We start from the raw sequence: 26,002 nt of genomic DNA, 5'->3' as shown, positions 1-26,002 counted from the left end.
GAGTTGAGAGTAGAAATGTCCCCAGAAGTCCCTCTTACCCAGAGGCAACTTTCCACATTTTCTCCTAATTGTGAAATGCACTTCTAATAGCGGGTGTCTGGAAGGCTGACAGATGTCAGAGGTGTACAGAGACTCCCAGCCCCTAGGGTGCTTTTATCCTGCATGGGGAATGGTCTAACCAGTGGGCAGGGAACAGAGGGGCCCCTAATTCAGGACAGGCCACAGGAGAGTGAGCACTTAGCTGAACCTTTTTACAGATGTGCTCTTTAAATCCTTGAGGATTCTTGGGAAATGAGAAAGGTACCAAAACACGCAAGAGAAATGTTCAGACCTTCAAAAGAAAAAGGCAAACCCCAGAATCACAGAGAACTGAACTAGCCCCCCAAACCTTGCCAGCTTTGTGAAAGCCTGTGAAGCGGATGGTGTTAAAGCATTTGGGCAAGGACGCGGGGCTCTCTGGATGTCCCGGGGCAGATTGCCCCCTCCCCCTGCAGTGTCGCCGAGGCCCTGGTCCTGCAGGTAGCGGATCCCTGAGCCTGCCGCAGGCATAGAGCAGCTACCCTGTTACAAGCCGCAAGGACGGGAAGTTGGACCTGAGTCCCTCTCTTTACTTGGATTCCCAGCCCCAGCTCATCCTGGACATTGAATTCCTTAATGAGAAGCAGGACAGCACAGGGGAGGGGACAGCCCTTTGGAACACACATGCACACACACGCACTCACACACACATTTGTCTGAGCCTCAGTGCTCCCCGTCTGGGGCCCACATGAGGGGTTGCACGACTGGTCGGCACAGCGCCTGGCACAGCGGAGCCCTAGAGAATGAGCAGCACAGTGACCACTCTGGAGGTCTGCAGGCGCAGGACCTCTGCCAAGTTAACAGGTGACCGCCCATGACTCTGTCCCGGGTGGAAGGCTGGGCTGTGGGCAACTCAGTGTCCCCATTTAGTCGTGGCCCAGGGCCAAGTACGGCAGCTGGGCTGCAGCTCCTCCTCTTCCTCCTTCTCCCTGCTCCTCCCCCTGCCTGGAGAGGCACAAAAGGCTGCTTGCAAGCAAATTCCCAGCCTGGTCCTGGGCAGAAATGACCACATGTGGCCGAGGGCTCAGGAGGGCCATGGGTGCCTCTCCCTGCCCCACATGGAGACGAGCTCTCTCGGACACCAGGGGACGCCTGAAGCCTGAGTACGATGCAGTGGTGGTAGGCGCAGGTAAAGTAGGCTGGGCTGGAGTTGAGGGGCGAGACGGCAGCCTGCCCAGAATCCTGGGGTGGAGGGGGCGGGGGGGGGTGCCCATCCACGCCCCTGCCCTCTCACTGCTTGGGCACAGGCTGGTCAGGATTTGGGGTGAGAGCAAGTTGCTAGGGTGAAAACTCTACCCGTCTGCGAGCAGATGCCAGGATTCTGGAGCTGGCTCTGCCGTTGACTTGCTGTATGGCCTGGAGCAGATTTTTGCCCTCTCTGGGCTTGAGTCTTCCCATCTAAAATGACCAGGGAGGACTAAGTGAGTTCAGGAGTTTCCATGAATCTCCTGTGAAATTAGCTAGTTGCTGCCACATCTTTGAAAAGCATATGGTAGATAAGGGTTGCAAGGAAGGAGCCCTGGTACAACAGACCTGTGAAATCCTGCCGCCCCAAGTGTTCTGGGGCTTCCCTGGTGGCTCAAATGGTAAAGAATCTGCCTGCAGTGCAGACCTGGATTTAATCCCTGGGTTGGGAAGATCCCCTGGAGAAGGAAATGGCAACCCAGTCCAGTGTTCTTGCCTAGAGAATCCCATGGATGGAGGAACCTGGCAGGCTACAGTCCACGGGGTCACAAAGAGTCAGACACGACTAACTAGTGTGAGCAATTAACACAAGTGACCTGAGTTCTGGTCACCAGTACCTGACCACTGAGACCATCCTGAGGACACTACAGTCATTCCGTCAAGGGGAGTTAGAGGAAAATAGGCACGAGTCCCAGAGGTCCTCCCGCCTGTCTGCAGAAGTGACAGCCCCCACTGCCTTGCCCGCCTGGGCTGTACAGGACCTGCTGCGGTGACCCCGCTGTGCTTTGCTGAGCCCCAGGGTGCAGGGCACTGGTTCCACCTTGAGCCTATGAGGCACCAGGCCAGGACCAGGCTCCTTTTCTCGGGGCCTTCCACTCAGCCTCAAATTCTACTTCTGACATTATTTCCAGCTGGGTTTATACAGAAAGGGGATGACAGGCCTGGAAAGACCTGCTCATCACACGGCTTTAAAGCTGCATCCCTATTTGGGCCTTTCTTCATTTTCATCCCTACGGAGAGCTGTCCTGTGCTGGTGAGTGCTTACCAGTAACCTCTCCAGGGGAGAATGTGTGCATATATATCCATACATAAGTTTATTGTAAATACTGAAGTCAAAGAAGTGTAGCACAGTTTTGCAGGTGAAATATACAATACTCGAAATTCCAGGTGGCCAGTCCACTCAGCAAGTGCTCATGACTTTTGCCGAACTCAGTAACCAACCTACGGCTGCAATTTGACAAATGAAAATAGTTCCGAAGGAAACATTGTATGATATTTTTATTTTCTTTAAAGAGCAGAAAGATAGTGCAACAAAGATTTATGTCAGAACTTCTCTCCTCCTTCAACAATTGGAATGATCTTGCTCAGTCAAATAATATTTTGCGAACAGAACAGTTCCTCAATTGTTTGCTCTGTTTCACGAGGTAACTGCTGTGGGCACAACTGCCAGTTAAGTTTAATTTGCATTATTAGCATTTTCTCCATCACTTTCTTAAGTCTGCGGCTGCTGCTGCTGCTGCTGCTAAGTCACTTCAGTCGTGTCCGACTTTGTGTGACCCCACAGACGGCAGCCCACCGGGCTTCCCGTCCCTGGGATTCTCCAGGCAAGAATACTGGAGTGGGTTGCCATTTCCTTCTTAGTGCATGAAAGTGAAAAGTGAAAATGAAGTCGCTCAGTCGTGTCCGACTCTTCGCGACCCCATGGACTGCAGCCCACCAGGCTCCTCCGTCCATGGGATTTCCCAGGCAAGAGTACTAACAACCAACAAAATAATAACCCAGGCCCTGGTGTGTAGTGTTCGTGATTTCCATGGTGTGAATACACCCACTGCAGCCTTTTTCTAAGTTACCAACGTGATGTCTCTGCGAATTTGGGAGAGAGATGCAGCCAGGCATCATCAGGCAGCATGGCCCCTGTATGTGTCCATGGATGTAAGTAACTGTGAAGACATAGACAACAGGAAAATATAGTAAAACGATTAGGAAGTGACAAGCTTTGAGTATTTACTACCTTTGTCTTTAATATCATTATTTCATTGTAAGTTTATATAATTTTTATCAGGGGCTGTTTGACAACTGTCTCACCAACTTCCAGGGCTGGGGGACTCCAGCTCCAGCGCCCACTGGGCTCAGTAAACGGAAGTTCCTCCCACCTTTTCTGCCCTTGGAGACACCCCACCCCTGCTGTCTCTTGGCAGAGAGGGTTGATCCTAGGTCCCCAGGTACCTGGGTGAATGGCTCACAAGTGTGTTTCTCAGGTGTGAATTTTTCTTCAACGTTGCTTCTCTGATTGCCAAGCAAGGCAGGAAACCTGGGTTGAAGGCTTATCCAACCTGAGTGAGGAGCACAGCGGTATCTTCTGAGATACAGATCATCTCTGCTCCCTGAAGTCACACCAGTAACCTGGGCATCATCCTGATTCAGTTATTTGACCAAATTTGCCTAAAGGATGACCCAAGGAGCTTGTTAAAATGCAGTTCAAGGGCTCCCTACCTGGTGATTAGGGTTCTGAGGGGATCATCACACCTAACCAGCTCTTGGAGTGGATCTGATGTGGCACCTGCAGCCCACACATTCGGGAACCCACGTTCAGCACACTCCTCCCCCCGCATCCCTCTGTGCCTGCTGCCTAAGGAACCCTGCAGTCAGGCCCGGAGATTAGCTGAGCCCGCAGCTTAAGACTCCTTCCAGGGGAAGGGAGAGGTCACCAGAAGCCGCAGGACAAAGTTTCAGCCACAACTAGAGTGGGGGAGTGGTGGAGGGAGGAGGAACTTGGGCTCTTGGATCCCTGCCCTTTGCCATTTGAGGTCTGTTTGTGCATTTGTGGGCTTACACGTGATGACTGAACTGGACCCTGTTGCCTGGAAGCCTTTATTGGTTTTCCAGGATTTATGATCAGCACTAATTATGGGTCTGCTAAGGCACAAGTGCTTTAGGTATATTACTGGTCATCCTCCCTGCAACACTGCAAGTCCAGCAGGCCCTCTGTTTACACGTGAAAAAGACGCCAGACAGCAGGGCGAGCCCAGGACAGTCTGCCTTTAATCTGTTGTATGTGTTTGAGAGCACGGCTTTTCAGACGTCAGGTTGCAATTCATTCATAATTCTCATCCATCACACTTTTTTAACTTTCTTAAGAAAATTATCAAAAGCAGGTAAAAACAGTACTCTATCAACTAGCATTTTTAAATGAAATATAATCAAATAGATCATGACATGCTTATCACATGATGATTCGATATTAGTTCATGAAACACGCGCTAGGCCTGTGGGTCTGAGACCACCTGCATCTGAATGACCAGGGAGCTTCTATGAAGTCCATCCTAGTCCCTGCCCCCAGCCTGCCCAGTAGATTCTGGGGAGGGCTCCGGGAATCGGTGATGACGCACGTTCTTAAGTGATCCTGAAGCTTCTCAGAGCTGGAGAAGCACTTGCTAGCCATGGACCTGGTGTGGGATATGGGACCCCAAACCAAGTTCAGGGCTTGCACCCCAGGGGCTGCCTGCCTAAAATTTTTGGAAAGAAACTTTATACCAGACAAATCTGCCCAATCGTCTAGCACCCTGAAGCACACTCAGCAATCTAGCAAACGTTGACGCTGTATGTGTTGAGTTCATTTTGAGCTGTTCTATCTCAGGAACACTGGAAACTGACAAAGATTCCCCTTCTGGAGCACTGTTGTGCGGCATGCTTGGGCAAAGCAAGCCCTGCTTGGCAGCAACTGTCCACATGACCAGCACTCACCTGGGTGACCAGGGACACCAGCATCAGAGCACAATCATGCCTCCCTCTCTTCCTCTAAGTCAACTCTGACACTTCCTCCAACAGTCATCTGCTCAACCTCCCTTGCTGGAAGCCCAGCAAGGCTTTGTGGGGTCACTTTCATCTGATGCCTGCGGGTTCCCCTTGTCCCCACTCCAGCATGAGCTATTGGCCAAGCCAAGGTGACAGGACTTTTTTCAATTTGGGGCAAGAACCAGGGTTTTGTGATTCCCCAAAGACCAGGTGTCTTACAGTATCAAGCTAGATTGCTGTTCCAACATCCAGGTTCAGGTGAGGGGGTCCCCCAAGTTCTGCTACCTCGCCAGGATCTTCATGGGCATGGGGACAGGGGTGGGTGGCCACACTCCTCAAGGAATGTATCTGCCCTCTGACCACTGTCACTTTGCTCCCCTCTCCTCTGTCTCGTTGCAGGACACAACGGGCTGGTGGCTGTGAGTCCCTCCCCCTCCGCCCCACTTCACTGGCCCCTGGGTGTGTGGCTCCCAGCAGGAGTGTAAGGAAGCCAGCAGGATGAGGGTCGCTGGGGGGAAGCAAAGGCCGGCTGGTCCTCTCACCCCGGTGCTGACCAGTGACTGGCTCAAGAGGACATCCACAGCCCTTAAAGACGATATAGGATTGCTGGCCTCTCCTTAATGCTCATAGGTTTCCCCCTTGACCTTTCAAAAGCAAGGTGATAAACGGCTGGGAAAGTGTGTAATGGACGTAACACAGGAGGCAGATTGGAACTTTAGGGAGCAAGTAACTGGGGCTGGGGGCCCTTTGACTCCAGATGGTGGGCTGTCCTTGTATACAGAGCCAGTGTTCCCCAGCTAGGTCTAGGCCAGGCACCACCTTGAGGAACATGCAGCTGCACATGGTCCAAGGTCCACCCTGGAGGCAGTGAGGGAGCCAATCCAGCAGAGAAGGCAGGGCCCTGCCCCAGCACAGCCGGCCTCTGGGTCCCAGGCTGACCGCAGGCCAGGGTGACCCTGAGGCTGTGCTTCTCAAACCAGAGTCTGTGTACCCCTAGGAGGCCATAGTGTGTGATCGAGGTTCAGGCCTCCAGATTCACACAGAGCATTCTTCTGAGCAGCGTCTGCTCCAGAATATCAGTGCAGGGGAGTCAGCAATGTGGGGAGCCAGGAGACCTGTGTTACGTCTTAATACTTTCCCCAGTATAGCAGTTTTATTCAAACATGTTGCAGCAGACATTATTTAACTCAAGTGAAAGTGAAAGTCGCCCAGTTGTGTCCAACTCTTTGTGACCCCATGGACTGTATAGTCCATGGAATTCTCCAGGCCAGAATACTGGAGTGGGTAGCCTTTCCCTTCTCCAGGGGATTGTCCCAACCCCAGGATCAAACCCAGGTCTCCCACATTGCAGGTGGATTCTTTACCAGCTGAGCTGCAAGGGAAGCCTAAGGATACTGGAGTAGGTAGACTATCCCTTCACCAGCTTATCTTCCTGACCCAGGAATCAAACCAGGGAGTCCTGCATTGCAGGCAGATTCTTTACTAACTGGGCTATCAGGGAAGCCCCCTATTTAACTCAACTGATCAGTAATTTGAAACACTGATTTTTATATTAATATGAACATGGGTTTGTCTCCCAGCTCAGCCACTTTCCACCTGTGAAGGTTAAGGCCAGTCAGCTAATCTCTCTGACCCATGATAAAATGAGAATTAAAATGCCCACCCTCACTGAATTGAGGGGAAGGGAAATAGATGGTGTGCCCTGAGGCCTTGGCTCAAGAAGCCTTGCTCAAAAGGTAACCTTGGGGCATCCCAGGATGAGAGGATATAGGAAGAACTTAACTCTAGGTCATGCACTTCGCTGGATGATTTGGGGCCAGCCTGAGAAAGTAGGCAGTTGGCCCTAGATTGATTACTGTTGGAGAGCAGGGGCATCTCCGAACCGTGTCTGCAGGGAGGGGAGGCTAGCATGCAGAGTGGTCGCCACACACACACAGCATCACACATCTTGGCCATGAGAGCCAGTGATTGGGATCTTAAGGTGACCCACAGACCTCGTCTCGTCTTTGCTAAGACACGGCTGTGAAGTGGCCCTGCCCTGTCACCTGTATTGTGGTCTCAGACCACCTCTGTCTGCCGTCATCACTGTGGGACTGTTGACATCTAACGAGAGAAACACGGCTCACCTCTGAGGCCAGTTTCCAGATGTGACACCGAGGCTCCTCTTTCTCCTTTCTCGTTAGGATATGTCAGGAGTGTAGATTCTGTGTACAGACCGGGTGCAGTTTCCGCACCTCTACTCATCAGTTCTGTGAACTTGAGCTGTTAGCCTCACTGAGCCTCACTTCCTCCTCTGCGAAATCGGGAGAATCACGGTGCCTACCTCTAAGATGGATCGTATGAGACGATGCTCACACAGCATCTGGCATAGTAGTCACCAAAAGTCTACCTTCTGAGCTACACCATCCATGTGGTCACCTTGGTTGTGGTGATGGTGGGAGGGCCAGCATTTGAGGTCAGTAGATGGAGGACTAGTTTGGTTCAACAAATATTTATTGATTTTCCACCAAGTGCTAGAGAAAGATGAATACTCTCCCCTGAAACATTTGTTCCCCAAAATGACGCCATATTATAATCATAGCTTCATTGACCGAACACATCCCCATGTGCCAGGGACCCATGTCTAAGTTCCTTCTAGGGACCAGGTCAGAGAATTCTCACAGCAGCCCTGTGAAGCAGGAAAAGTGGGTGTTCCTATCATCAGCCCCATTTTTGCACAGGAGGAAATTGAGGCCAGATGGATCAGGTACTGAGGTTGCCCCAGCAGGAAAAGAGCGGAGTGGAAAGGTGTCCTCTGTGCTCACACGACACGCCCCCCATGCTACCTGCTGCAGGCTAGGGAGGAGGGCGAGGCTTGCCGCCACCCTGCCCAGGAGATGGGCAGGAGCTCACAGAGGCTCCAGACCTTGCAGGAAGGAAGGTCACCTGGGGCTGGGAAGTGGAGGGGCACAAGCAGTCATGTCAGGCCTCAGAGGACATCTGAGGAGGTGGGCATTTATGGAAGGGCAGGGAAAGGGCATCTCAGAGGCAGGGACAGCTCGAGCCAGCCCTATGGTGAGGTCCCTGAGACTGTGGGCGGACCCCAGGAATAAAGGGAAGGCCTGTGTGCCTCGTCCCAGGCGGCATACCTGCAGAGATTTGGAGTGAACACGGCGGTCTTCGAGAGACGCCACGTGATCGGGGGTGCAGCTGTCACAGAGGAGATAGTCCCAGGTGAGCCAAAGAGGTGGGTGAGGGGCATGGGGGTGACCACTGGTGATCCCTGTGACTGTCTTCATCCAATTCATCTTCAGGGTTTAAGTTCTCCCGAGCATCCTACCTCCTCAGCCTGCTACGACCGCAGATTTACTCCGAATTGGAGCTGAAGGTAGAGTGTGTGTGTGTGTACATGTGCGTGTCCACCCACCTGCTCCATGGCCTGGGGGCTGGGGAAGTGGGCAGCTGCTACTCTTCCCTCTGAGGGTACGTCTATCTCCCATGCTCTCCTTGATGCCTGCCCACACATGGGCTTTGTCTGGCCCACCTGGTGTCTTAAAGATCGAGAAACCTCATACACAAATCAAACGTCTCAAAGCCCATGTACCTAGATGCCACACCAGCTGACCCCTTATGTGAATGCCATCCTGGCTGTGCTTTGTCCATCACTCCCCAGGGCCATGTCCAGCCCCCATAGGAACCCTTGGGCACCCGGGCACCTGAGTTTGCAAAGCTGCCTTAGGTCCTGGACCCACCTGCTGCCCTCCTTACACTTGAGAGCCAGTCACCATCCTCGGCAACTTGAGCAATCAGACTTTCAGCTCTTCAGGCTCCTGAGCCGTTGTAGGGCATCCTGGGAACTCCCAGTCTGCCCCTGTAGACTCCTCTTTGCCTTGCCTTAGTCCACAGTCTTGCCCCCGCCCTTTCAGTTTCCTTTTACCCCTAGCTGCCTTTTTGACAAACACGGTCATGCATTCCTGGAGCCACTTGGCTGCTTGGTGCCTCTGTCACCCACCACGCAGAGCGGGTCCTGGCGCCATCTGCATATGCTGCTGACAGCACTTCAGCACCAGCTCTGCGCTGAGTTTGAAATTAATAAGACATCGAGCCATGGTCACCATGAGAGAATTACTCTTTGAGTCCCTGAGACCGCTAGCACACCTGTCGCCAGCCAGGATCAGGTGGAATCCTGCCGAGGCCTGGGGACGGGTCTCTGTCCCCAGACAAACCAGCCTCTCACTGAAGGCAATTTTCAGACACACTAGCTATGCACGGTGGCAAGTGCATGGGTAGGAGTCCCCATTTTATGAGGGAACTCAGGGGGTTAAGCTCACACACAAGGAAATGACCGGGGAGCCAAGTCTAACCGACTCTTCCCCTTTGTTCTGAGCTCTGATGTGCCACCGCCAAGGGCGTCTTGATGGCCACCCTGCTCAGCCTCGTGCACTTTGCCGGTGGCCACGGGCCAGGTCTCAGATGTGAGCTCTCAGGACGGACCTCTGTCCTGGGTAGAGCACAAGGCTGCGGTTTCAGCCTCTGGAACCTAACTGCTCAATTTTGAATCTCTGCTCTGCCGTTAGCAGCTGTGTGACTTCGCCTTGCGGTGCCTTGACTTCCTTATCTGTAAGATGGGGATGTAATCTTACCAGCCTCAGAAGGCTTTTGTAGTAGTTGGTGTTTGCTCATCATTAGCACAGTGTCTGGGGCAGCCGGCTGGGGCTCCAGTACTTTGGCCACCTGATGTGAAGAGCCGACTCATTGGAAAAGACCCTAATGCTGGGAAAGAGTGAGGGCAGGAGGAGAAGAGGGCGGCAGAGGATGAGATGGTTGGATGGTATCATCGACTCAATGGACATGAGTTTGAGCAGGAGATAGTGAAGGACAGGGAAGCTTGGCATGCTGCAGTCCATGGGTTCACAAGGAGTCGGACAGGACAGTCACTGTCTTTATGGGAAAAAGTCTTGGAATCAGACAAATAAATGAATCATGTTCAATTACTTAGACCTAAAGCAAACTCTGGGTTCTTCTTGGATCCCTTTTGGGGGGGTTATTGATTCATTCATTCAGCAAATGTTGCTGAGCATCTGTCCTGTGCCAGGCCCTGGGAGAGACATGTGGACTGAAGGTGGTGAGGGAGGGTGGCAAGGCTGAGCGCTTAGTGAGAGAACCTCAGGTCGAGGTAAGCACACCTACAGAAAGGAAGCTAAGGCAGCATGACAGCGAGGGCCTGGAGGCCCAGCCTGGACTGGTGACCAGGAAACCCTCCCTTGGAGGCGGGGGGAACATCTGAGCTGACATGCAAACGCCAAGCAGTCACCAGCACTGTGGACATCTGAGGGGAGGATATTCCAGGCAGAAGGAAGTGGAAGTGGACAGGCCTAAGGGAAAGCAAGGTCAAGTGGCCAGAGCAGAAGTGCCAGGCAGAGGGGCAGCAGACAGTATGGGAGGTGGGCAGGGCCAGAGGAGACTGGGCCTTGTGGGCTGGGACGAAGGGCCCGCATTTTATCTGAGCACAGCAGGGAGACAGTAGAGGTGCTGAATCGGGAAGTGAGGTGATGGGATTTATGACTCTATGAAAGATCAGTCCTCTTGGTGGATGGCATGGATTGTGGTGGAAGCAGTTGCAGGGCAGCTCAGAAGGTGGCAGCTGGGCTGAGGCAGGGCAGGGAGTTGGGGAGATGTGGATGAGGTCTGGAGGCTGAGCTCTGAGACTTGGTGATGGATGGGAGGCCAAGGGTGAGAGACTCAGAGGAACTGAGGGTGCCTCCTGCATGGTAGAGGGTTCACTGTATCAAGAGGAACCAAGCTGGAAATTCCTCCAGTTTGTAATCAAAGAAATTTCCCATCTCAGCATTAGGAAGGATCCTGTGGGTCTCCCAGCCCCACCCCTTCCAACACTTGGATGCACCTCCACAATGCTCAGTCATGGAGATCCTGCCATCTGGAATGCCCGTGGTTGGGGGGAGACTTCTGCTGTAATACTAGAAAGGTCTCTTTGGGTTTCTGTGTGTTTTCCTAAAACTTCTGCTCACAGATCTCGTTTCTGTCCTCTCGGGTGGTGCCCTGTCTGCAGCAGTGCATTTAGTTAGTCAATAGACTATGTATTGATCACATGGTGTCTAGATGCTGCAGATATGGCACTGAGAAAAAGAGACTCAGCCCCTGAGTTCAGAGAGCTCACATTCTACCTGTGTAGACAGAGGAAAACTAAGCATGTCATTGACCAGATGGTGATCAGAGCCAAAGAGTCAGGGGGAGCTGAGCATGCTACTCCAATAACATCTGAGCAAAGACCTTAAAGAGGTGGGAGCAGACCAAAGTGTATCTGGGGGAAGAAGTCTCTAGAGGCCAAATCTATCAAGTTGCATACTTTAAATACATACAGCTCCTTGTATGTCAATCACGCATCCAAAAAGTGGTTTAGGAAAAAAGTCTCTAGAAGGAACAGGATGTCTTTTATTTGTAGGGGTCGCACAGGCCCCTTTTGTTTTATCTCCACCTTCTTTGAAGAAGTAAATGTGCTCTTGGAAAGTTCTGTGTGCTAATCAAATATTTGTAAATCAAATATTTTAAATGCATCAAGGGAACTTCCATTTAAAGTGACCATGGAGTAAATGAGTCTGCAAAGTAAATAAAAGGGTTTTTTTATGTGAATAATTTATCTACCTTGTAAGTATGGATTTTCACATAACTGTGGCTTTATTGTGTCTTTCTCAGTCTTAATTATTACTGAAATGGGAGCATTTAAAGACTACTGCTGAGAGCCAGGGCTTTGGAATCACAGGGATGTGGGTTGAAACCTGGATCCACCTCCCTGTGTGACCTTGAACACGTTTTTCACTTCTCTGAGCCTCTGCTATTGCATTTTACAATGAGGATGATATACTTACAGAACCATCGTGATGGTTCTGTAGCCATTGTAAGCCCCGGTACAGTCCCTGGCACTGGGTAGTGTGGCATGGTGTGATGGGGCATAGTATGGCATGTACGTGTGGCATCGCATGGTGTGGTATGGTCTGCCACAGTGTGCCTGGGCAAGAGGGATTTTTATACACTTATATCAAAGATAGGAACCAGGGCCACATGCCTTGGGAAACTACATGTGTATGATCGTGCTAAGTTGCTTCAGTCATGTCCAGCTCTCTGTTAGCCCATGGACTGTGTAGCCTGCCAGGCTCCTTGGTACATGGGATTCGCCAGGCAAGAATAATGGAATAGGTTGCCATTCCCTTCTCCAGGGGATCTTCCTGACCCAAGGATTGAACCCGCGTTTCATTTCTCCTGCATTGGCAGGCGGGTTCTTTACTACTAGCGCCACCTGGGAATCCCCTGGGAACCTGCATACAGGTACCTAAATACATACAGGTCAGTTCAGTTCAGTTCAGTTCAGTCGCTCAGTCGAGTCCGACTCTTCGTGACCCCATGGACCACAGCATGCCAGGCTTCCCTGTCCATCACCAACTCCCAGAGTCTACTCAAACTCATCTCCATCGAGTTGGTGATGCCATCCAACCATCTCATCTTCTGTCATCACCTTCTCCTCCTGCCTTCAGTCTTTCCCAGCATCAGGGTCTTTTCAAATGAGTCAGCTCTTCGCATCAGGTGGCCAAAGTACTGGAGTTTCAGCTTTAGCATCATTCCTTCCAAAGAACACCCAGGGCTGATCTCCTTTAGAATGGACTGGTTGGATCTCCTTGCAGTCCAAGGGACTCTCAAGAGTCTTCTCCAACACCACAGTTCAAAAGCATCGATTCTTCAGCACTCAGCTTTCTTTATAGTCCAACTCTCACATCCATACATGACTACTGGAAAAACCATAGCCTTGACGAGACTTTTGTTGGCAAAGTCTCTGATTTTCAATATGCTGTCTCATTAGGTCATAACTTTCCTTCCAAGGAGTAAGCGTCTTTTAATTTCATGGCTACAGTCACCATCTGCAGTGATTTTGGAGCCCAAAAAAATACAGGTCACCTAAGCACAATCAGAGAAGGGTCATGGGCAGAGCCCTTCAAATGTTACCTGTGCTGTCTGTGTTCTGCAGAAACATGGGCTGAGGCTTCATCTTCGAAACCCCTACTCCTTCACCCCCATGCTGGAAGAGGGTGCAGGGGGCAAGGTGCCCCGGTCTCTTCTGCTGGGCACAGACATGGTGGAAAATCAGAAGCAGATCGCCCAGTTCTCAAAGAAGGATGCCCAGGTAGGGAAAGTGACCAGCGATGGATCTTCTCCTCCATCTCAGCCTGGAGGCTGCTCTTTTTTCTTTTGAAACATTATTTTCCGAGAGATGGGCTCTTAAAAAAAAAAAATTATTTGACTGCCCCAGGTCGTATAGTTGTAGTATGTGGGATATTTAGTTGCAACATGTGAAAACTAGATCCCTGACCAGGGATTGAACCTGGGCCCCCTGCATTGGAAGTGCAGAAACTTAGCCACTGGACCCCCAGGGGAGTCCTTTGGAGGCTGCTGATGAAAGGAAATGGGCCTAGTTGAAATTCTCCCAGAGCAAGTTGTCCAAGGCCACAGGGGTGTGGACAGGCCACCCCATCTGCCCTACGAGGGCTCCAGTCTGTGCCAGCCTTTGATCTTGGGCACTGCAAAGAGAAGGGGTGGAGAACAGTGGCTAAGACCAGTGGACACGGGAGACCCTTAAACCCGTGTGTGTTCAGCGTGAAGCCACTGTTCAAGTTTCAAAAGGGAGTCCACTGATATGTCCTTATATTGTATGTGCTTTCTATCTCTCCTTTCAGACAGAATTCCAAGTGGTTTTCCATATTAAAGCACATGAAGGTCAAAAAGAAAAGGGGGGGATCAGAGACAGTTAAAGATAGAACAAACTGGATCAGGAATTTAGGAGAAGAGAGTTATAATAAGTATTCATCTATTTTGGCATCATTCCCTGGCAGCCGAAAGCAAGAATGTGCCCATGACAATGAGCAGGTCTGATGGAGAAAGCACAGTTTTCCCTTGGGACTGAACTGTGAGGAGTTTGTTGGGTAGCTTTGTCTAGATGAGTCATTGAATGTAATGGGCCTGGTGTGATTGGTTTTACAGACAGAAAAAGATTCTCTGAGTGGCCATTTGTTGTACCAACCTAGATACAAGCTGACAGCATAGCATTAACTCATATCTTGGTGGAGACATTTTTCTAAGAAGAACCTGGGTTAAGCAATCCATGGGGAATGATTTTTGTTCTGTTAATCTACTATCGGGTAAAACCAAGAAAACCACAGATCCAGCCTCCCTCTTTAACCAGTGGTTTCCTAACCTGGTGGACAATCAGGGCACTAGGCAATCAGGGCACTAAGGGAGCTTTGCTTTTTTTTTTTTTTAAGTGCTTTGCACATGATTCTTTTGTACAGTTTCACTCTGTAGGTTGCACTCCCTACACTCTCCTCCAAGTCCTACCCATCTCAGATACACTGGAGAGGATTCAGGACAAGACTGGGTCCCTGAGCTAGAGGACAGTGGCCGTGGCCATGGCTGGTGACCACAGGAACAGGAGGCAGAGGCCACATCTCAGTGTGGAAAGTCAGGAGCAGAATTCTGGTTTTGTCTTTGCACATTGTCAGATTGAAGACCTGTTGCAGAGGAAGCTGTTTACCTTCATTTTAATCAAGAGTCTCCAGTGCAATTCAACACAGAGCTTTTCTTAATGTAACAGGTGTTAAAATTCCATGGGTATATCCAAGAGTTCTAGAATGAAAAATTAAAAGCTCTGGGCTAAGAAGTAAGATAGGGCCTCGGGTAGCAAAGATGTCCATCCCTGCTCCTGTCACCCATCCAGGGAAGGGGGGTCATAACCAGGCTGTCATATGCATTCTGTTGTAGGAGATTGCGGGGTGAAGGGAGGCAGGGTTCTGTTCCTGCTGATGATGAAAGGATGTGGTGGGTGGGGTTTGCAGACCAGGAAGGAATAGTCAACATGCTGGGGTACAGAGCAAGAGATCTTACTTCTACCAGTAAGCTATAGAAAGACAGGAGAGAGAGAAGAAACTTTTAAGTGGTCTTTGGTTTATCACAGAGACCATGTCCTAGGGTACTTGAGTTTTCCATGGCCAACAGCTGGCCAGCCTTAGGCTCTTGTGCTTGCCACCCCTGGTGACCTCCTTCTATTACTATGCAGACCCTCTGTCACCTGCCCTGGTGCTGACACCAGTGTGCAGACCTAGAACTGGGAGTAACTGCACAGCCAAGCGGAGTCATGCTTGGCAGGGCGTGGGGCCTGAGGAATCGTCAAGGCTTGGCTGGGAGGCACAGGCCGGGTGGTCTGGAGGGCAGACCATGGGGACAGGGTCCTGTGGAATTCTAGGCAGTGGGACCTTGACTCAGAGCTCTGTTCCAGGCCTTTCCCAAATATGAGGCATTCATGGATCGCTTGGCATTAGCCATTGACCCTCTGCTGGACTCAGCCCCGGTGGACCTGGAGGCTTTCCAGAGGGGTTCCCTGCTACAAAGGCTCAAGTCGCTGTCCACCCTCAAGCCCCTGTGGCAGGCAGGTAAGTCCAAGGGCAGGTATCAGGGCATGATGAATGCCTTCATGTGGCTGAGCCCAGTTTCTCCATGATTGGCCATAAGCCTGAACCTCCGAGGCAGCCTGCCAACTGCTGTCAATTAATAGGGGCCGCCTGGAGCACTGTAAGTGAGACGGTCTTTTCTTAGGCTGGCATGCTCTAAAAATGGATCCTGAACCAAGGGCTTATGTTCAAGTAGTTCATTTTGAAGGGGGATCCTAGGGAAAGGAGGAGGAACGGGAAAGAGGGAGAGTCAGCACCAGGGTGCGTTACAGAACTGGCCACAACTGTGCATGATAATGTCCTGCCTGGACCTACTGAGGAGCCTTAGGGAATGCACGTGACAACGCGCCCAGGGGAAGAGAGGGGAAACATTTGCCCACTGGGTTCTATTCCCCAGCGTTCAGAGGTTGTCCCCATGGGTATTAACTCCCACATGAGGCACTAACTTCTGGGTTGTGCATCCATGGGTGCCAAGTGAGCCCCATGGGTACCCTGTCCTGGTGTCAGAGAGGCCCCAGGGACGACATGAAGAAGAAGCTCATCTTACAGGCCTGAGGTGAGATGCGGTCAGGTTGCACTGCGTGCAGCTGGCTGGAGCCTGCATGGAGCTCGGCACCATAGCCATGACTGGGGGAGGCTGAGAGAGATGGGGTCAAAAGAGTTTGAAGAGATGCCCCCATACAAGAAGGATGCTGGATGACAGGACTCAGCAAGAAAAATATCTGTGGCCAATTAGTGATGTCTGCCGTGGGTATGAGAAGGGAAGTCTCACCAAGCCTGCTATTATTTTCTACCACTCCTCTAGGGTACAAAGTGTACCCAAACTGTGGTGCTGGAGAAGACTCTTGAGAGTCCCTTGGACAGCAAGGAGATAAAGGAGTCAATCCTAAAGGAAATCAACCCTGAATATTCATTGGAAAGACTGATGCTGAAGCTAAAGCTCCAATACTTTGGCCACCTGATGTGAAGAGCCGACTCACTGGAAAAGACCCTGATGCTGGGAAAGATTGAAGGCAGGAGAAGGGGATGACAGAGGATGAGATGGTTGGATGGCATCACCAACTCAATGGACATGAGTTTGAGCAGACTCTGGGAGATAGTGAAAGACAGGGAGGCCTGGCGTGCTGCAGTTCATGGGGTCACAAAGGGTTGGCTACGACTGAGCAACTGAACAACAAACAAGGATACAAAGACCAGTTAAGCGTCTACATTCTGCAAAAATACTGAACCAGTTAGCTGTGGTCACAAAGTTGCCACATAACAAACTACAACCTTCAAGTGGCATGTAAAAATGAACATTTATTTCTCACGTGTCTGCATGGTTCAGCTGGTCCCAACTGGGCTGAGCTGGTCTGAGCTGGTCTCATGCGTGCATCTGTGGCTGGGGCAGCCCTGCTCCAGGTGCCTCTCATCCTCTTCTTCGAAAATGCAGGCTCGTCCAGGCATGACCTTCTTATATCCATGACAAAAGTGCAGAGGGCAAGCCCCGATGTGCAGGCCAGTTCCAAGCCCCTGGTTGCATCATGTTGGCAAACACTCCAACGGCCAAGCAAATCATGTGAGCCCAGAATCAAGAAGTAAGGCAGGTCCACTCAGGCAGGGTGGGAGGCAGTGCAGTTACAGGGCAAAGTGTGTGGACCCGGAGAGGGTGACGGAGTCAAGCTGGTAGAATCTATCACAAATGTCAAGAGCAGACATTGCCTCCCACATCACCAGTCCAAGGAACCTCATGCAATAAACATGCATTAAGCATTCACGTAGTAAACATTTATTGAGCAACTGCTCTGTGCCAGACAGCAAGCTCAGCACTGGGGCAAAATGCCTAGAGTTCATGACCTCTACCTTCAAGGTTCTAGTGCCCAGTTACTCTCTGAGCTAGTTTAAATCAGTGTCAGAGAAATGGGTTAGCCAAACCACTGCCTCCCAGGGTACAGCCTTAGAGACTTCAAAGAGAGTAAGATACGAATTAAAAATGGCCCCCAAATAATTCTAACAGTTAAAATGTATTAATTAGATTTAGAAATGCTTATAGATTTAGAAATGCTTTACCTACCTCATTTAATCCTCACAATAGCTTTTAAGGGTAGAAAATATGACTCCCATTTTATAGATAAAGAAGCAGGTGCAGAGCCATTAGGATCAAAGTGTTCCCTTCTTGCCTGTCTCGGTTTGCATTTTATGAATCTCGTCTTCAGGTTGCATCCTGGGAGCCCAGCTGCCCCAGTATTACCAGGTCCTCACAGCTCCAGCCACCAAGGTGAGCGGTGCCCCAGCCTCAGGCTGGACCTCGCCATGACAGGGCCTCTGCTCCCCAGGTAAGCCTTTCTCCATGCCGCTCTGCTTTCCCAGGTGCTGGATCAGTGGTTTGAGTCTGAGCCTCTAAAAGCCACTCTAGCAACGGATGCAGTGATTGGAGCCATGACAAATCCCTACATTCCAGGAAGTGGGTGAGTGTGGCAGGTGAGGTGGGGCAGCGGGAAGGGCGCAAATACCCCCCAAGAGCGAAAACTATCACTCTTTGAACTCACCCGATGAACCATGCAGGTGCCAACTACTTCACACAGGATTCATTTAACCCTCAAGGCAACACTGGGGAACTGTGGTTCAGAGAAGGGAGATGACCTTCCCAAAGTCACCCAGCTAGTAAGGGCAGAGCTGGTTCCCAGCCCAACTTGTCCGAACCCCGCATCCCTGCCAAGTCTTCCTTCTTAGCCACTGCTCCCCACTGCTGCAGTAGAAGAGCCTTGGTCCTGCCTCCTGCTGTGATGTCTCAACATGAGTATCTTCTCTGTCTATCTATGCATCATCTATCCATCTACATATCTATCTAGTCTCTCTTCCTTTCCCACGAAGCCCCGTTGCCTGCCCCTCTCCCGCAGGCCCTTTCCCTGGGTTCCAGGATGCACGCGCACACACACAGACACCTTCACATGGATGGGAAGCTGCCTTTCCCTTTGTGAGTGGGAGGTGTGCTGACAGCCTCATCCGAGAGGGGGCAGTCAGACACAATGAAGTGTGCAGTTGTGGTATGCCTTAATGAGCCCTGTAGGAGCAGGAATGGAGGGTGTGTGTGTGTGTGTGTGTGTGTGTGTGTAGGGATAGAGGATGCTGCCAAGTCTTGGGCCATTTCCAGGGCACCAGAAGATGAGCTAGAAGCTGTCAGTGTGGCTTATCTCTCAAGGGATAAGAGCACCCCTCAGAGGTGGTTTTTCAACACACACTAAGCCAGCCCCAAATTTCCCAGGGCCATGGAAAAGGGGGGTGTGCGTTGGCAAGTGCTTGCAACACCTTGACCAAGATCAACCAGCCAATTAGGATTTTCCAGCTGGGGCCTGCAAGTCCTTTTGTCTGTGGGTGTCCAGGAGGCTTCGCCACTGCCCAGTTTGTGAAATAGGCCTTTAAGACATTTTTTTTCCCATTAATTCTTTCAATAAATATGGATGGAGCAGTTGCCTACACTAGGTGCTGAGGACACCGTAGTGAATGGAGCTGAAATCCCCATGGGAGGCAGATACAGAATGAGGAGTGGAGGACTATTTACTGTGGGCGTTGTGATGGGAAAACGAGGCTGAGGGGCAATGTGGTCCAGGCTCAGAGAAGCCCCCATGAAGAAGAGATATTTCATCTGAAACTCTAGGGACAGGAGGAATTAGCCAAACGAAAGAAGAGGGAGGAAGCGGGTTCTAGATTCCAGAGCAGCATGTGCAGATGTAGAACTGTGAGTGGATTATGTGGTCCATTCAAGGCACTGAGAGAGAAAGAATATTGCACCTAGAATTCTGGGGAGATTATACCCCATCTCCAGCCGCTGATTCCGATTATCTGTCCTCAGGTATGTGCTACTCCATCACGTGATGGGGAGTCTGGAGGGGATTCGGGGGGCCTGGGGCTATGTCCAGGGTGGCATGGGTGCCCTCTCTGATGCCATCGCAAGCTCTGCCACCGCTCACGGAGTCAGCATCTTCACTGAAAAGGTGAACAGCCCCTTGACGCCCACCCCGATTTTTGGCAAGTATCTTAGAATAGAACACAGTCGCAGATTCGGAGGGTCCTTAGTTTACTGGTGGACAAGGCTGGGTTTGGGCTCTGCAGACTATCGCTGGCTGAGCAGCTGTGACCCAGGCCTGTCCGCTTTGAATTTGTACTACCATCGCACATTTGGGGTGAGCCTTTGCACTGGGGAGTGGGCTGACGCCTCACCAGGATCTGCAGGAAATCGGCAGGGGATGAGAAAGCTGTAGGTGCCTAGGAGCAGCACAAACAGCGGAAATCCCCCAAAAGCCAACCCTTGTTTCTCCTCCCGGGGCTCCTACTGGTGGCCGTAGACGGTGGCTAAAGTACAGGTGAGCAGTGGAGGGCGCGTTCAAGGAGTCGTGCTGCAAGATGGCTCGGAGGTGAGGAGCAAAGTGGTGCTGTCCAACGCGTCGCCACAGATCACCTTCCTGAAGTTAACGCCACAGGTGAGGCTGGGGAGGTGAGGCGTCTCCCAGCACGGGAAGGCGGGTTGGAACCTGGGGGCTTCAGGGGGCTGCATCAGGGTGGGAGATGTGAATGCCAAGTCTCCCCACATTTGGGGAAGCCCGTCCTTCTCCGCTTACCTAACAGGCAGGTAGCAGCAAGCCTCACAGGTGAGGGAAAGGTCCAGGGAGGTGAGGTGACCAAGCCCAGGCATTTGGCGATCGGCAGAGCCACAGCTAGAACCCAAGTCTGACTTTCAACCCAGAGCTGTTTCTACAGCTTTCCTGCTGTCCTGATTTTTCCCCTCTAACCAGCTCTGATTCCACTGTTTATGTCAATAACCCATCATCACATGAACGTTGCATAACAACCACACAACTGCTGGGCGTATCACAAGAGTTACGGATTAGTACACGGAGCAGGAGGAATCAGTTGATATTGACTGAGTTCAGCTGATCTGGGCTCACCCACACATCTTCCAGCAGCTGAGGGGCGCTCGTGGGCCCTGCTGACGGCTGTGGCTAGTCCAGTGGTCTCAGTCAGAATGTCCGGGATGACTCAGCTCTGCTCCATGTGTTTCTTATCCCCTAGCGCAATAGTCCAGACATGTCCTCAGGGTCTGGCACAAGGCAAAATGGAGCAAACTCAATCACGCAAGTGCTTCTGTTTGCTCTCTATTTAACATTAGCCTTGTCTCAGGACCAAGCTCAGAGTCATGCTGCTGCTGCTGCTAAGTCGCTTCAGTTGTGTCTGACTCTGTGCGACCCCAGAGATGGCAGGCTACGAGGCTCCCCCATCCCTGGGACTCTCCAGGCAAGAACACGAGTGGGTTGCCATTTCCTTCTCCAATGCATGAAAGTGAAAAGTGAAAGTGAAGTCGCTCAGCCGTGTCCGACTCTTAGCGACCCCATGGACTGCAACCTACCAGGCTCCTCCGTCCATGGGCTTTTCCAGGCAAGAGTACTGGAATCATAGTGGAGGGCAATAGAAAGGGGTGTCCGTATAGGGAGGGGTGGGGACTTGGAACAGCTTTTGCAATTGACCACATGTGCCCTGTCCCCCAAAGATGTGCTAATATGTGTATGAACATGGAGCTCCCAATAACGTGGGGTTTATTCTTGGGGACAAGGCATCATTTTTCTGAGTGATTCCACTAATAAAATTCAACAAACACCAGTTTCAAAAGCATCTTAAGACAATTTTGAGAGCATCAAGACTTCCAAGAGCTTAAAGGCCAGAGGAGAAAGAGGCTGCAGCTCTTGGGCCATATCCATACCAGGAGCTGGTCTGGGCCACTTACCGCCAGGACGCTGGCAAAGTACACAGGAAAAAGTGGTTAACACTGGGTGGGAGGAGTCCAGGAGGGCTTCACAGAGGAGGTATTTTGGCTAACTCTGAGGGAGGGAGAGGATCTCCTGCAGTAGAGGTTGAGACACCAGTCTGAGTAAAGGAGGAAGGCAGCCCCCTTGGGGCCTCAGCCCCCCCTAGGGTGGAACCTTCTCTTTTCAGGAGTGGCTTCCTGAGGAGTTCTTGGCGAGAATCGCCCAGCTGGACACCAAGTCGCCTGTTACCAAGATCAATGGTAAGAGGCACAGTGGACTGCAGAACTGTCTTTTCTGAGGTTTTCTGAGTGAGAAATTTCCATGTCTGGGAAAGACTGACCTGTCTCTATTCCCTGCCCCCCAGCCTGCCCCCTGTTTGAAGGTGAAACACTTTTTCATGCTTCTTGTTTCCAGCCCACCATGTCGGGGAGCAGGTGATGGGTAGAGAAGGAGGGCCCTGGAGGGGCTGAGGACCCAGGACCCTGGGCCCTGACCCTCCCCTTTGGTCTCTCAGTGGCTGTCAACAGGCTGCCTGACTTCCTGGCAGCCCCCAACACTCCCAGGGGCCAGCCATTGCCCCATCACCAGTGCTCCATCCACCTGAACTGTGAGGACACCCTCCTTGTCCACCAGGCCTTTGAAGATGCCCTGGATGGCCTGCCTTCCAAGAGGTGGGGGACCTGGAGATGCTTGAGCCCCTGGTTAGGGCACAGGGTGTGTGTGGCAGGGGAGGGGGGTGGGCAGAGCCCCCTGCACATTTACCTCCCTGGGCCGGCTGGGACCCGAGAGCCTGGAGCCTGGAGGTCTGGCTGAGTCAGGGATTTGGGGATGAGAGAGCTCCCCGTGGATAGTCTGGACTGTCCTACTGGTCACCAAGCCTGTGCAGACAAACACCACCATAACCTTACTGAGATGATCCATCCGGCCCCAGCATCCCCAGCTCAGGTCTTCATTTTGTCCCGTCATCTCAGGATGGCTCCACGGCCCCTTCCCTCAGGCAGGCGTTGCTCTTCAGGCCCTGCCCTCTCTCCTCCCCTGTCGTAAACAGACCCCTGATTGAACTCTGCATCCCTTCCTCGCTGGACCCCACCCTGGCTCCCCCCGGCTGCCACGTCATCTCCCTCTTCACTCAGTACACGCCCTACACACTGGCTGGAGGCAAGGCCTGGGATGAGCAGCAGAGAAACGCATACGCAGACAGAGGTAAGGAGAGCTAGACCATCAGGTCTCCACAGTGACAGCTGGCTCAGTGGACCGAATGGACCCCTCTCCTCCTGATGGCCCCACTCCAGATTAACACCTGCAAGGCCTGTGCCAAGGAGAGAGGAATACCCAGGGAAACCAAAATCAACACAGTGAGTGCCTGCTGAGGTCAGGCTGTGGGCTAAGAAAGGCAAAAAGACATGGTTCTTGCCCTCAGGTTGCTCGCAGTCCAATGGGGGAGAATAATAAACCAACCTTACAGTCAACAGACTGTGTGAACCAAAGGAGGAGCCACGAGCCAGAGTGACAGGAAAGCCTTCCAGAGAAAGGGACATTTGAGCTGGGTTTTAAAGGGTGAATAGGAGTTGACCAGGCAGCAAAGGGCATTCCAAGCAAAGGAAATAACTTGAGTGGAGCCATGAGGTGAGGAAATCTTTGCATATTCAAGGGGAGACAGAGTTTAGGGTTGGAGTGTAAAGGTGGGAAGGAGTGGGAGGCTGGGGTGATCTGAGACCCACAGGCCTTCGTAAAGAATTGTTTATTTGCTGGTGGACTCTGTTGTTTTGTTGTTGTTGTTTTGCTTATTGAGGTATAATTTGCATATGAAAATATTCATTTTAAGTGTAACGTTTAACGAATTTAGTAAGTTTGCCAAATTGTATAATCATAAGCCTCTTCTTTTCCGTAACACTGTCTCATTCCCCTGTGTTTGGCACCTAGTGTTTGATTGCATCGAGGCCTACGCACCCGGCTTCAAGGGCTCCGTGGTGGGCAGAGACATCCTCACACCCCCTGACTTGGAGAGAGTCTTTGGGCTTCCTGGAGGGGTGAGTTCGTATAGGACAGGAGGCTCTCATCACACTCTGCCTTCACTCTCTTTGCACCTCCACTCCCTGACATGCCCACTTGGCTTTATCTTGGCCCTCCACACCCAGCCTTAGGCAGGAAGGGAGGACAGGGGCAGAGACCACAGCAGAGAGAGGACAGAGACAGGGTCAGTTGCAGGCAGTGGGGGAGGAGAGAAGAGATGTAGACGGGAGAGACAGTGCCCACTGGAGAGATCACCAGAACTGTGGGATTTCTGCCCAGACGTCCATCAGCATCTCCCATCTGCCTTTCTTCAGAGGGGCCTCCCCTCCCCCGGGCAGCTTGATCTCACACTTCTCTTCAATTTACCAACAACTCACTGAGCCTGGAGGCAGGGAGTGGGTAGGCCACCAGGGCCAGTATGGCAGCGACTAGCTCCGATTGGCTATTGCGTATGTAGACGTGGCCAGGCCAACGTGAGATGTGTTTCAATATAAAATGCACCCCAGATGGCAAAGACAAAAAAAATGCAGCAAGTCTCATCAATAATTTTAATATCGACTACATGTTGAAATGATATTTTGGATCTGTGGGGTTAAATTAAACGTATTATTTAATTGGGTTAAATTAAATGTATTATTAACATTAATTTCACCAGTTTCTTTTTAAGTGTTCATGTGGCTAATGGAAAATCTAAAAGTACATGTGTAGCTCCAGTTATATTTTTATCAGACAGCATAGGCTGGCTAGAGAGTGAAGGAGGCCAGGCAGTGGAGAGGGAAGGGAAAGGGTTGAGGTGGAAGGCTTGGTGCAGGTGGATTGAGACATCTTGATAAACACATGTGTAGAGAGGGGGCTGGAGGGGACGTAAAGGGTCCACCTGGAGGCCGAGGAGGGGGCGGTGATGCCGTCCATCCATCCGTCGAGGAGGAAACTCCAGGGAAGAGAACGAGCTCAGCTGGGGACACACTGAAGGGGAGGTGACGGTCACCCCCACCATGATGTCCAACAGATGTTGGTCTTGTCAGACCTACCCCTCGGGCGTGACCTTCCCCTGCCCCACACCCCCCTCCTCGTCTGGTCTGACCCAGGCCACTGGAGTAGAACCACACTTGGTCCCAGCACCCTTGTCTGCCACTCACTGTGACCTTGGACCCCAGGGCCCAGGCTCAGATGGGTGTCTTGGCCAAAGAAACACACATCTGCAGTCAAAATAAATCAAATTCCCCTACTTTTCAAACAGAGTGAGGGGGGTTCATAGTCCACAACGCAATCTTTCAAGTCTCCCTTTTCTCTCCCATTCAGTTTCCTCACCCTCTGAAGATGCACCCAACCCTTCCTCCTTCTTGAAAAATGCCTCTAGGAAAATTCACCCCCAGCCCTGGGACATGTGCCTGTTCCCTCTCTTCCTCTTCTCATTCTGCATCATGAGAGCCCAAAAACACCCTGGAAGGAGAAGAACCTTCCTTGGAGAACAGGGGTGGGGAAGGCGGTGGAGACTGTAAGACTCCTATGTTAATGACTACTGCCCTGCCTCTGCAGAACATATTCCACTGCGCCATGAGCCTGGACCAGCTGTACTTCGCGCGTCCTGTGCCCCTCCACTCCAGCTACCGCAGCCCGCTCCGGGGCCTGTATCTCTGTGGAAGCGGGGCCCATCCTGGTGAGTGAGCCTCGGTCCCACTACCCCTGGTGGCTGGCGAGGGCTGGCTAGACATCAGAAGCTCGCAGACAGAGGGACAGGGTGAATAAGGCGGGAGATGAGGGGGAGGGGAGCGGGGAATTCCCAGGAGAACAAGCCCTCCCCTGCATTGAGAATTCTCCAGCCAGAACCCTCGGGTTTGCTCAGCCCTCTTCGTGAGGCCTGGGGACACATCCTAGTGGAGGCATCTCTCCAGTTCCCACTGGGGGTTGTGAGGGACCCATGTCTCTAAATTCTGTGTCCATATTTGAGACCAGTAAGGATCGACACAGTGCAGTTTCTCAATTTTAAAATTCTTCCCTGCTCCCATCCCAGGCCTAACTGACCCCATGGAGGCTCATCTCATATGGGTGCTTCCTCTGAGCTACTGGGCCTCGACCTCCCAGACAGGCCTGTTCCGCCAGGTCTTCCCCTCAACCCCTAGTCCCACATTCTACTTCATGTGCTGGGAGTCTTGCCCCTCAGCTCTCAGGCTGGGAAGGCAAGGGGGACACTTGCTTGGACCAGACACTGGCCCTTCCTGCATGGATTCAGGAAGCCTGGAGGGGCGTCCAGGATCTGTTTTGATAATTGTCCCAGGTGGTTCTGTTACCCATACCCCAATACCACCCTTCAGTCCTCCCTGTTCTGCTTTGTGGCTGGTGCCTTGGCAATCCCGCAGAGGGGATAGAGGGGTGGGAGGGGGGTGAGCATAGCTTTGGCTCATGGGAGGCTCCCTTCCAGGAGGAGGTGTCATGGGAGCCGCTGGACGCAATGCAGCCCACGTGGTCTTCAGGGACCTCAGGAGCATGTGACCTCGAACTAACTCTGACCCAGGAAGATGAATTCACCCTTGAGATGTCAGTTTCCCAGGATATGGCCTGAGGCAAGCAAGTCCTCAAGGCCCAGGCCACTGTTCTGGAAGAAGCGTACAAGTCACACGGAGTCCTGGTTAACCTCTCATCCACAGCTTCATGAATAAA

The 26,002-nt window shown here is 51.8% G+C and overlaps 1 protein-coding gene across 2 annotated transcripts; it reads left to right on the top strand.

Moving 5' to 3' along the window:
- Nucleotides 1-57: 57 nt before the first annotated feature.
- PYROXD2 (pyridine nucleotide-disulphide oxidoreductase domain 2) lies at nucleotides 58-26,002 on the top strand. 2 transcript variants are annotated; one of them, XM_055559982.1, is made up of 16 exons: nucleotides 58-1,207; nucleotides 5,458-5,477; nucleotides 8,178-8,271; nucleotides 8,352-8,425; nucleotides 13,076-13,231; nucleotides 15,377-15,530; nucleotides 17,744-17,805; nucleotides 17,898-17,995; nucleotides 19,381-19,522; nucleotides 19,874-20,008; nucleotides 21,516-21,588; nucleotides 21,843-21,999; nucleotides 22,377-22,531; nucleotides 23,252-23,358; nucleotides 24,881-25,001; nucleotides 25,764-26,002. In XM_055559982.1, exons 1-16 carry the CDS (start codon nucleotides 1,081-1,083, stop codon nucleotides 25,832-25,834), a joined length of 1,746 nt encoding a protein of 581 aa, XP_055415957.1. In that variant the 5' UTR covers nucleotides 58-1,080; the 3' UTR covers nucleotides 25,835-26,002. The 2 variants fall into 2 exon arrangements, with proteins under 2 accessions (XP_055415957.1, XP_055415958.1); XM_055559983.1 differs by lacking the exon at nucleotides 13,076-13,231.

Source organism: Bubalus kerabau, chromosome 22, assembly GCF_029407905.1.
Source record: "Bubalus kerabau isolate K-KA32 ecotype Philippines breed swamp buffalo chromosome 22, PCC_UOA_SB_1v2, whole genome shotgun sequence".
NCBI lineage: Eukaryota > Metazoa > Chordata > Mammalia > Artiodactyla > Bovidae > Bubalus > Bubalus kerabau.
This window is presented reverse-complemented; position numbering and strand designations above follow the sequence as displayed.